This window comes from Amphiura filiformis, chromosome 8, assembly GCF_039555335.1.
Source record: "Amphiura filiformis chromosome 8, Afil_fr2py, whole genome shotgun sequence".
Taxonomy (NCBI): domain Eukaryota; kingdom Metazoa; phylum Echinodermata; class Ophiuroidea; order Amphilepidida; family Amphiuridae; genus Amphiura; species Amphiura filiformis.
In genome coordinates this window covers 54,078,373-54,090,961 of record NC_092635.1, presented here as the reverse complement: position 1 = coordinate 54,090,961, position 12,589 = coordinate 54,078,373, and the positions used below count along the sequence as shown (strand labels likewise).

The 12,589-nt window shown below is 38.1% G+C and overlaps 1 protein-coding gene across 1 annotated transcript in view; it reads left to right on the top strand.

The window, feature by feature from the left end:
* LOC140158396 (kielin/chordin-like protein) overlaps positions 1-12,589 on the top strand; it is a 74,117-nt gene that overhangs the window by 20,866 nt on the left and 40,662 nt on the right. The window contains exons 14-20 of the mRNA XM_072181489.1: positions 1,748-1,942; positions 3,310-3,507; positions 5,252-5,446; positions 6,311-6,508; positions 7,709-7,903; positions 9,090-9,287; positions 11,708-11,938. Coding sequence (XP_072037590.1) covers positions 1,748-1,942; positions 3,310-3,507; positions 5,252-5,446; positions 6,311-6,508; positions 7,709-7,903; positions 9,090-9,287; positions 11,708-11,938 — 1,410 coding nt within the window. The remainder of the gene's footprint in view (positions 1-1,747; positions 1,943-3,309; positions 3,508-5,251; positions 5,447-6,310; positions 6,509-7,708; positions 7,904-9,089; positions 9,288-11,707; positions 11,939-12,589) is intronic.

Sequence of the window (12,589 nt, the reverse complement as noted above, 5' to 3'; positions counted from 1 at the left end):
GATATGATAATGCATACAATATTTATCAGACTGAGAAGCCAGCTTCCTTTGTACTAAGAGCTACAAGTTCTGTTGGAAGCTGGTTGAAATTATTGTATACAACTTCAACGTTGGGTGAAATATATATTAATTTTTGGATATAACATTACTATTTTTCTGTATTTTTATGTCGTCCTACTCAATCTTTAATTCCAGACATGAGCTAAAATGGAATATCCAAGAAGTCATGTAACTGTTTCTTCCTGCCTGATATATTTCCTCATATTTTTTTTTTTTTTTTTTTTGGTATTTGCTGTTTGTAATTGTGTTTTCCCTTGCCTGAGATTGGTATGGATCTCAGTTGATCTTGGGGTTGTATGTTTTCTTTCTTTTGGTAAATAAAGATGATTAATTTAAAATGTCTATTATCAGGTAATTTAGTATCTACTTGTTAGTAACAAATACTCACTGATCTTTTATGAGTAAGAAATTTTATAGGCTAAGATCTTGGTTAATGTTAAGTAATAAATCAGTGATGCTAGCCATAGGCATCAACATAAAAAGTCCCCAAGGTCTGGTATATATTTTCTCAAAATATCAAGAGCCACTCAAGAACCACTGAAACAATACTACTCTTTAATTTTGAAATCCAATTTTGAAACTTAAAAGTCAAAGATCTAGTGTGACCCACAGAGGAGTAAGATAAAACAGAGAAAGTACCACCCGTCAAAGTCCCCGTGTATTGTATGCTACCAGTTCTCGCATATGTATGAGGGCCGATTGTTTTGATCGTGCCGTGGCAAACAATCACGCCAGCGCTGTGTGTCTTTGCGTATACGCGATAGAGCGTTGCATGCTTTCGCGATTACGCAATATACCCTGAAAATACGCGGTAATTACGTAGCAGTCTCGCCTGTCGCATTTCATGGAACAATCGGCCATCATTATTGGATGAGGCGGAGACTTTGACTGGTGGTACGCGCTCTGTAGTCCTCTGTGGTATGACCACAATGATATTGGTGAAGTGGGTACATTGTGAAGTAGGTGAAGTGGGTACATTGTGAAGTGTGTAGTGGATGCGTGCTTCATAGCAATGTGATGTGTGTGCTTTGTATTTGAGACTGTGTAGAATTGAGTTTTGGAATTAAATCTAATACTGGAACTTACTTTTTGCAACTATTGCGGCGTTAGTGTCTGGAACCACCAGACTTCATCAGGCAACTGACCCGTTGGACTGGTCACATGGTCACTGGTCTATCACGTGACCAGTCCAACGGGTCAGTTACCTGATGAAGTCTGGTGGTTCCAGACGCAACGTCGCAATAGTTGCAAAAAGTAAGTTCCAGTATTAGATTTAATTCCAAAACTCTGTTTGAAACTACTGGATGACTAAGAACATTCACTCATTCAACTGTGTAGAATTGTAATTGAAGTAATTAAAATTCAATTATTTTGATCAGGCAATCATACGGTGCAACTGAAAATGCAGTGTACAATTTTTTTCTGAGGAAATGGGTTGATAGTAAATTAATGGTAACGAGTAGGAGCAAAAACCAAAAATTTGCATAAAATTGGGAATTTTTGGCCCATATCATGGAAATTTACCCAATAATTTAGTTTGACTGGGGCGGACGAAAATGGAGAGCAAAGTGCTTGAAGAACTGGAATTGAGAACTGGTGTCATGTTCCACAGGGGTGTAGATTTCAAATGGAATAGCCCAAAAATATTAGGCACATTTCTACGAATATTTTATTTGTTTTGTTACAGCTGAAGGACCTGCCAGTTGTGTTGCTGATGATGGAACTACTAAGGCACATGGTGAAAACTGGCAAGATGATGCATGCACATACTGCACATGTCAAAATGGTCAAAGCTACTGTGACAGTGTTTTATGTGGTGACCCAAGATGTGAAGGAAATCAGAAAGCTGTCCTCAGGCCTGGAGATTGTTGCCCATCATGCCGTATGTTTTCTTGTTGTTTTCGTTACTATTTTAATTTGTGATGAACAAGATTGTTTATTACTGAATGTGTCTTAATAATTTATCTTGATGGCCTATTCCAGTTGAAATCTTTTTACTCCTTATGGAAGACATGATCTTAATCTCTCACACAGGATGTAGATTGTGAATGGCCCCACCCATTCATGTAACCCCATTTGAAATTTACAATTTCCTTGCGTGGACGATTAAGGCCATGTCTTTCATACATAATGGTGTGTATTGGATGTCAACTGGAATTGCCCAATGGAGTAGGAGTAACACTGTGTATACTCTCATTCATTTTTGGGAAAGTTCAAATTTTAATTAAATAAATCTGGTCAACTGCCTGAAAGTTGGAAACTATATAATCACTGTTCCAGCTGGCTGCATGCATGTATATATGAAAAAAAAAAAAAAAAAAAACTAGTCGTCAAGTTGGTTAAATCACACAACAACAAAATTGCGTATGCCATAAAGGTAGGTGAAACTGACATGGTTTGTCACAAAGTAATTTATCCTTTTGTCATAAAGAAACTGACTGAGACTGAACTAAGCAACTGGAAAAATTTTGAATCATATTGAAGACTTGCGGACCTCAGGAAAGCAGATTATGCATGTTCCATGGAGCATTTAAAATATAGTGATTTAAATGTCGATATGATTAAGTTTATCACCAAAGCTAGACCCCAAATCACTGAATCGGAATCGTTGCTACAAGTAATGTTTCCTCAGGTTAGCTAGTTGTGTACTCTTTGCAGAAATCCATATGATTCAATTTCAAATATAGCGAATGGCTGCATGCAATTTTGATATAATTGCATTTCAAGACACAAGATAATTTTTGGCGAAGTTCTTCAGCAATCTGCGGATTTGGCGATGTTAACAGTATCAAAACAGTAGTGGCGTTCCAATTGGCTAATTGAATCATGCCATCATCACATTGGCACCTCATTTTGCCGATCAAGGTGTGTAGCAAGGCGTGACATAGATGTTTAACATGATTATCAGGAAGAGCTGCCAGACACTACTGATGGACTTTGCTGAACACTGAACACCTGAGTTGCGGTGATTTTCTACATGCTAATTCAGCCTGTTACCATTTTAAAAATAAATTTACCTCAAAATGTTTACTTTCACAGTATTTAAAGCGACGTTAGTTTGATGTTGATTACCTGTGGTACATATTAAGTCTAGTTTAGAAGAATTTTGTTGCATTTTTGTTGTTATTATTATCATCATAATTGTATCGTTTCTCTACACTAGCCTGCCCATGCCAGCATGAAGAATGGACAGCCAATCAATTTTAGAAATTAAACACTCATTTTTTTTTTTTTCAAATTGTCTTGCAGCTGGCACCAGGAGTGGTGGTTGTTCTGCCAGGGATGGGTCTCCTAAGTCCAATGGGGAGAGTTGGTCAGAAGGACCTTGTAGAGATTGTACTTGTACCGATGGCATTAGGGGGTGTAATGATATTATATGCGGTTGGCCACAATGCCCAGGAAATGTATTGCCAGAAACTAAACCTGGAGACTGCTGTCCTTCGTGTCGTGAGTTTGCCTTCTTGTTGGCCATGCTATTTCTTAAAATCTGTGACCAACCTAAATGTACCGTATTTACATATCATCTTGAATATGATTCCTGTAACCTTTGTCTATTAAATTCCCCTACATTGTGTCTCCTCTTTCCTACCTACTCCTGACATGTCTTCTTGATAGTTGTGATAAGTGTTGTGATAAGTGTCCCCCTGTCTGTTGTTTCCTACCAACACCTGACATGCCCCTGCTTTTGGTCATCCATGTCTCCTTGATAGTTGTGAGCTGTGTCTCCCAGTATTGTGTCTCCCTTTTGTATCCTACTGACTCCTGACATGTGGCTCCTTTTGGTAAACTATGTCTTTTTGATAGTTGTGAGTTGCATATCCCAGTAATCTGTTGCAACTTCTTTGTCTCCCAGTATGTGTCTCCCTGTTGTTTCCTACCTACTCCTGATACATGTTTTCTTCTGGTCATTGATGTCTCCTTGATAGTTGTGAGTTGTGTCTCCATGGAATCTGTAATTTCTTTGTCTCCCAATATGTGTCCCCCTGTCTGTTGTTTCCTACCAACACCTGACATGCCCCTCCTTTTGGTCATCCATGTCTCCTTGATAGTTGTGAACTGTGTCTCATTGGAATATGTATCTTCTTGTCTCCCAGTATTGTGTCTACCTGTTGTTTCCTACCTACACCTGACATGTGTCTCCTTTTGGTCAACTGTGTCTCCTTGGTATTTGTGAGCTCTGTCTCCCTGGAATATGTATCTTCTTGTTTCCCAGTGTGTGTCTCCCTGTTGATTCCTACCAACTCCTGACATGTGTCTCCATTTGGTCAACTGTGTCTCCTTGATAGTTGTGAGTTGTGTCGCCCTGGGATCTGTAACTTCTTTGTCTCCCAGTTTGTGTCTCCCTGTTGTTTCCTACCTACTCCTGATATTTGTCTCCTTTTGGTCATCTATGTCTCCTTGATAGTTGTGAGTTGCGTATCCCTGGAATCTGTTATAACTTCTTTTGTCTCCCAGTATGTGTCTCCCAGTTGTTTCCTAACTACTCCTGACACATTCATTGATGTCTCCTTGATAGTTGTGAGTTGTGTCACCCTGGGATCTGTAACTTCTTTGTCTCCCAATATGTCTGTCTGTTGTTTCCTACTGCCTCCTGACATGTGTCTCCTTTTGGTCATTCATGTCTCCTTGGTATTTGTGAGCTCTGTCTCCCTGGAATATGTATCTTCTTGTCTCCCATTATTGTGTCTCCCTTTTGTTTCCTACCTACTCCTGACATGTGCCTGCTTTTGGTCATCTATGTCGCCTTGATAATTGTGAGTTGTGTCTCCTTGGAACCTGTAATTTCTTTGTCTCTAGTATGTATGTCCTTTTATAATAATATCTTTAAATGTTTCTTTTTAAAAATCTATGATATATAGCTCATTGATATGTCTCATATTATAGGAATGCCAATTTCTCTGCATTTTAATTTGATGTCATAATCATCACTGTATGTAAACTCATTGGCTGACCATATTCCAGTTTAACTACTGCATCAATTCACAATTGGATTTGGCCTCATATGAATTAGATTGAATCTTTTAGATGGAGTTGTTTAAGCTCCAATATGTCCAAGTGTGTTCTTATTGGATTTTTAACATCTTTAATGAAATGCTGTAGTGACTGTTTTTTAAAAACTTTTACCACTCAATTTGAAGTGAACATTTCCAGATGAACCTGTTGCTGAGTTAAAACGTTTATTTTTTTATAGCTGGGGAACCTACCAGTTGTGCTGCTGAAGATGGTACAACAAAATCTAGTGGAGAGAGTTGGTCAGAAGGACCTTGCACAAATTGCTTTTGCAGAAATGGAACAAAGGATTGCAATATGATTCAATGTGGTTGGCCAAATTGTCCTGGAGGAGCACAGCCTGTTACAAAACCAGGAGACTGCTGTCCATCTTGCCGTATGTTTCCATGTTAATGAGTACAAAACCATTTAAAAATTAAAATAATAGAATGAATGGTAGTCCTGCTCACTTTATTCAATCTTTCTTTTGACAGGACAGCCTATGTCAACCAAAAGAAACCTCTGATTGACCGTTCTGAATTCACACCACTAAATAGAAATGCCTGTTTCAATTCTCAGAAAAAAATATTCATTAATTAAGCATTAAAATGAGCAGAAATTTGCATGACTAAATTTGTTTGGTTATGATTAGTAATGTTAAATCCTGCAATTGTTCCACAGATGGGAGAGATCAAGTTATTTTTAATGATTTTAAGCAATCATTCTTCTGTTTTCTGTATAGAAACTCTAGCATGATTTTGCATGTAGATTAGGCGATTCCTAGACATAGTAGATATTGTGAGTCAATCGTAAAAAATAGTAATTATCAACCTATATTTTTTCTGAGTCAGAAGTCAGAAGGATCAGGCAAGGGCTGATTTCAACCATCATAGGTGTCGCTAAGAACTGAGACACTCCTGTGTAGAAAAAATGTGGTTTTCTTCAGGCAAATTTAGTACATGTCTCTGTGGAATTTTTGTTGTGGTGGTGTGATATCTTCTATCCCAAAGTTGGGATTCAGACAGAGGCTTGCATTGAACAGTCAAGCCAGTGATATGAATGCTCTGGTTTAGTCACTGATACCATAATCAACCTAATTAATGCCCCTCTATGTAATAAGTACCCCTGCAGAATTTCTTCAGTAAATTGTTTCTATTGATTTTCAAAAACTAAAGATGTAGGCCACTTTGTAAATATCCCCCCACAAAAATAGCATCTGTGTCCTATTTCATCAACCATACCTACCTCCCTTTTTTTGCAGCTGGTGACGGTCGTGGTGGCTGTAATGCAGAAGATGGAACTCCTAAATCCAATGGAGAGAGTTGGTCTGAAGGACCATGTACAGATTGTATCTGTGTCAATGGAGGCAATGAGTGTATAGCGGTCATATGTGATTGGCCAAGGTGCCCAGGAGATGCACAGCCTGTCACTAAACCAGGAGACTGCTGTCCCGGTTGTCGTGAGTTCATCACCTTCTTGGTTTTATTTACCAGCTTGTCAAAATATGGTTTATGTTTGATAGATGTGCATGTAATGTTCTTCTCAATGTACTAAACCATATGTCCTTAACTCTCTCCATGCGGGTGTTGACTGCAGACGAATTGTAATTTTCATGACCATATTTGGAATCGGCATGAAAAATGCATTAAAATGAGTACAAACAAGCCTAGTATTGGTTCAGAGGTTTTTGAGATAGCTCTTGATATTTTGAGAAAATACCTCAAAACTTGGACTATTTATGTTGAAGCCTATGGCTAGCATGCAGAGCATTAAAACATGTAAACATTTTTCTCCTTGATAATCTAATCTGTGTCTCCCTAATGTCTTGAATGTATGTTTCCTTCATGCCAGTAAGTTGGATTTGTTTAAACCTCTCCACATTTATTGTCTACTCAATACCCAAAACCATACATCCCCAAAACTTGTGACTTCTGTCTCCTTGATGACCTAGTATGTGCCTCCCTTATAGCTTACAATTATCTATGACTTTGATGATATTTGTAACATGTCTATATGTATTGTTGTCTCAATACCCCTATCTATGTGCTGTAAAGACCATGTGACTTTTGTCTCCTTAATAACAAAATTTACGTCTCCCTGTACTGTTTTTTGGTCATATCCATGAGTTGGATTTGTTTAGATCTGTCTACATTTCTACTGTATCACCATGGTACATATGACCAGTGTTCTATTTAATAGTACTTTCAAGGATTTGAAAGTCCACTTAGTCTCACAGTCAAATACCATGAAATTTAGAATTACAAAATTTGAATTTTTATGGGAATGTCATCTGTAGAAGCCCATCAGAAACATGTCTGGTGACTTGTTCCGGGTTTTGTTGGAGTGGGTCATATAATGTTCTTGGCACCTGTGCAATGGACAACTTTGACATCTCACAGCATTATCTCCTTCAAACCTGGAACCTGTGTCTTAGTGATGCCTCTGATACCTGTCTTCTTGATACCTATACCTTGCATTCCTTAATATCTTAAGTTGTGTCTTTTTGAAACCTTGTGTCTTGTTGAAGCATTTTATGTCACTTTGTGGTATTTGTGCCTTGTGTCATTTGCAACCTCCATCTTTGACTTGTGTTTGTGTTGTCTCCTTCATATTCGAACTTGTGCCTCATTGACAGTATTGATTTATTGATTTCTTATAGCTGAGGAACTTTCTACCTGTGTTACTGAAGATGGTACAACAAAAGCTCATGGAGAGAGATGGTCAGAGGGACCTTGCACAGACTGTACTTGCTGGAATGGAACAAAGGATTGCAATATGATTCAGTGTGGTTGGCCAAATTGTCCTGGAGGAGCAACGCCTGTTACAAAACCAGGGACCTGCTGTCCATCTTGTCGTATGTTTCCATTTTATGAGTACAAAACAATTATAAAATTAAAGTAATAGAATTAATGGTAATCCCACTCATTATTTATTTAATCTTTCTTTTGGTAGGGCAGCCCTTTGACTTCTTTGTCAACCAAACAAACCTTGTCTCTGATTGGCCGGTCTATCCCATGGATGGGATTCAGATGGGGGCTTGTGTTGAACAGTTCAGCCAGTAATATCAATGGTCTGGTATAGCCACTGACCTGTGCTACTCTAATCAACCTAATTAGTGCCCCCTGTTACAAGTGCCCCCTACAGAATTTTTCGAGTGATAATTATGAGTATAATTGCCCTCTTTCATGTAAACTTTTTGACCCAGAATTATAGGATTATGATGATTTTACCTCCACAGGGAATTGAATTTTAGACTTCTTGCACCAGAGACAAAGACCTAAAAGGCTGTGCCATGCTGCTCTTTTTACTGGATTGGGCCATGCTGGTCTCGCTGGTACTTGAAGATTGCCATGACTCAGAACATATGGAGTGACTTGCTTAAAAGTGGGGTGTTTTAAACATGTTAGGCCATTGCAGTATTTTGGATGCATTTTCCCTTTATTTGGGCAATTTGTAGAGGGTCTCGGATTTTTGCATCTCGCTCTGTAATGAATTAACAAGACATTTTATTATCATTTATTAATCAGTTACCAAGAACAAGAAGTTGATTCTGAATAATTCTGGAATATCTTGCACTCCCCCTAACTCTATCACCCTAACCCTTAAACACATGGTTTGCAATGTATATGTATACCAGAATTATGTTGTTAATTCATTTCAGTACTCTTGCACCCAAGTGAGTGATTTGTGTAAAGCCACCCAAGTATTCTGTATTGGGGGCTTTTTCAGACTCATTAACAATTGAGGTACTTCAGAGTCTTTAATCATGGCATGGTAGGCCGCTTTACGTGGTTTGGTTCTCAAGAGTTTTGGTATCATTTAAGTCTAGCTGCAATTTTACAGTCAGGAAGTATGGTGTCCATGATCAATTGCAGCAATTCTAGCATGTTTTATTGAACAGCTGCCCAGAATACATGAAAATTAATTATTAGGTAACAAATCATACCGGTACTATAAATTACATACACAAAAGATGTACTTGTAAATATCCCCGTAAATATCTCTCCACAAAAATAGTACCTACCTCCCTTTTCTTGCAGCTGGTGATGGTCGTGGCGGCTGTAATGCCAGAGACGGAACTCCTAAATCCAATGGAGAGAGTTGGTCTGAAGGACCATGTGCAGATTGTATCTGTGTCAATGGAGTCAATGAGTGTATAGCAGTCATATGTGATTGGCCACAGTGCCCAGGAGATGCACAGCCTGTCACTAAACCAGGAGACTGCTGTCCGGGTTGTCGTGAGTTCAGTTACTTGGTTTTATTTACTAGCTTGTCAAAGCATGGTTTCTGTTTGTTTGTTTTATGTTTGATAGATGTGCATGTAATGTTTTTCTCAATGTACTAAATCATATGTCCTTAACTCTCTCCATGCGGGTGTTGACTGAAGATGTGACTAGTTTCAATGTTTTCAAAAATTTCGGAATTGTAAATATTCACGACCATATTTGGAATCGGCATGAAAAATGCATTAAAATTAGTACAAACAAGCCTAGTATAATGGTTCAGAGGTTTTTGAGATAGCTCTTGATATTTTAAGAAAATACCTCAAAACTTGGACTATTTATGTTGAAGCCTGTGGCTAACACATGGGGAATTAACACATAAACATGTCTTTAATGTCTGGTTCCTTCATATCAGTGAGTTGGATTTGTTTCAACCTGATATGTTCCCAAACTTATGACCTTTGTCTGCTTGATAACCTATTTATTGTTGTCTCAACATCTATGTGTTGTAAAGACCACATGACTTTTGTCTCCTTAATGACTTAATCTGTGTTTCCCTAATGTCTGCAACTTGTATTTCCTTCATGTCCATAAGTTGGCTTTGTTTAAACCTCTCTACATTTATTGTCTTCTCAATACCCAAAACCATACATCCCCAAAACCTGTGACCTTTGTCTCATTGATGACCTAGTCTGTGGCTCCCATACAACTTATCTATGACTTTGATGATATTTTTAACTTGTCTATATTTATTGTTGTCTCAATAACCCATCTATGTGTTGCAAAGACCACATGATTTTTATCTCCTTAATAACATAATCTAATCTGTGCCTCCTTGATTTTCAGTTATACCTATGAGTTGAGTTTGTTTAAATCTGTCTACATTTATTGTCTTCTCAATACCATAAACCAAGTGTTCTAGAAACTTGTGACTTTTGTCTTCTTGATAATTTAAATTTGTGTCTCTCTATTCACTTTAACTTCAGTCAAGTTAGCTCAATCTTCAGTTAAAATAGCTCAATCGATAAGGCAAGAGGTTGCGGGTTCGAACCAGCAGTGGTTTAGTATGCTCTCATGAAAAAATTGAGTTTGAAATTTCTCCGGACAAGGAACTTACTGCTAATTGTCTCATTGTAACCCACATGAAACGCTGGGAGCTGATCCTGGTTGCGAAGATCATTTGTGGAATGTCTAGGGTGTTCATTCTTGAAGTTGCATCCCTGAGTCCCTGAGTTGTTGTTAAATGGTTTATGGAATGATGCGGGCCGTATTGGTCAGCAACAACCTGTAAAGTGTGTTGAGGCTTGTGGATCAACTTTTTAGTGCACTATAAATCACTGTGGTTTTTTTTTTTTCAAAACTTCATATCCTTCATATCTATAACTTTGATGATTTTTTAATCTGTCTACATTTTTACTTAATACTTCTCAATACCATACACCATGTATTCTGTTTCTTTGATGACTTAACTGTGTCTTGTTGCATTTATTTAACATGCATTTCCTTCATATCTGTGATTTGGATTTTTGTTGACATCTTCTGTCTACATATATTGCCTTCTTAAAACCCCTAACCCATGTGTCCTAAAATGTTTCACTTATGTTTCCTTGATGACCTACAGTAAGAATTTCTTTTGAATAAACACAGCCATACGTGATCATAATTTAAAGGATGAAATGTGGGAGGGCTAAAATGCTGATCAAACTAATCAAAAGACATTAAAGTCGCTGAAATTGATCAAGTTATATAGCCCAAAAAGTACTTTTTAGGGTTTAATGCTTCAAAATGGTATATTTTCTCTCTTTATATGACATTTTTGTTGTAATAGTACCAAAATTCATTCGCACGGCTTCAGTTTTTAGTAAATATTCGCCCTACCATATTGTAACTGTTAGCTTCGAGGGTGCACTGCCATTTTAAGGTGTTTACGGTTCAGTGCGTTAAAACAAGAAAAGTCTCAGGTCAACCTATGTTGAGTTTTTGATAATTTGGCATCTAAATCACATATAGTTTCACCTGATGTTAGTGGCATTTAACTGTGAAAGTTCTGAATATGAGAAAATTCCACCCGAAATTAGCCATTTTCCCATTGAAACCTGTGTAATACATAATTAGTGGTATTTAACCTGTAGTTTATGCCTCCCTTATGGTTATAATTTGTGTTTCCTTAATATCTATGTTGTAAATATTTAAACCTATATCAAGGGACTCTTCCATAGAGTGACGTGTGCATCTATTTATGCTTCTGATTGATATAGGTCAAAAGAGTCCATCATAAATGTTATTCTGTTATTTTTCACATGTGACCAATGTCTTGCTGCTTTGGTATTTTGTACTTTTGTCATTATGTTTACAGTCTTGAACTTGTTTAAAAAAATCACTTTACTCCTATTAGCCATTTTCATCAACATGTCATACCTGGTTTCCTCCCCCAGCTGTGGATGATGATGTCATACCTCCTTTTCTCCATGCTAATGGAGATGGTGTCTGCATTTCAAGTGATGGGTCTCCCAAATCTAATGTAGACAGTTGGTCAGAAGGTCCTTGTAGAGAGTGTGCTTGCAATGATGGAGTCAAAGAGTGTCATGATATTATATGTGGTTGGCCAATCTGCCCAGGAAATGCACAGCCTGTAACAAAACCCGGAGACTGTTGTTCCTCCTGCCGTAAGTTAAGTTTCTTGGTTGAAGGAACCCCAAGTTCAGCATATATAGCCGACTTTGCAGTTATATCAGTCTTTGATGTTTCTGTGTTTTAGTGCATGATTTCTGTGATTACAAGCCGACGTCAAACGTCGGCTTGTGCTGTCTCTTCTCAATTCTTACAAGCCGACGTCAAACGTCGGCTTGTGCTGTCTCTTCTCAATTCTTTCTTCTTTCTTCTTTCTTCTTTCTTCTTCTGGCAACCGCAATCAACTGCATGTAGCTCCGCAAGGGATTGACAGATTTCAACCAAAGTTGACCCAAATGACCATTGGGCTAGGCCAAACCTTCCATTTGACTTTGACCTCGCTGTGACCTTTGACCTACAATCAACGAAAAAAGTCCTTGGAACGCTTGGCACACTCTGTCAAGATTCCGTGCAGAATTTCTTATGTTCATGGAAATGACCTATATTGTGTTTGGGAAGAAACGTGACATCTACAACAATGATTTCCCCTTCCCCTCTCCCCGTCAGGCAATGTTGGAACACATTGGGGAACCGCTGAAGACATTGGCATTTCTCAACATTGCACGGGGAGAGGGGTGACAGTTTTCCGTTATTTACACGCAAAGCGTTCCAAGACTTTTTTCGTTGATTGTCTCTGCCGAATGCAA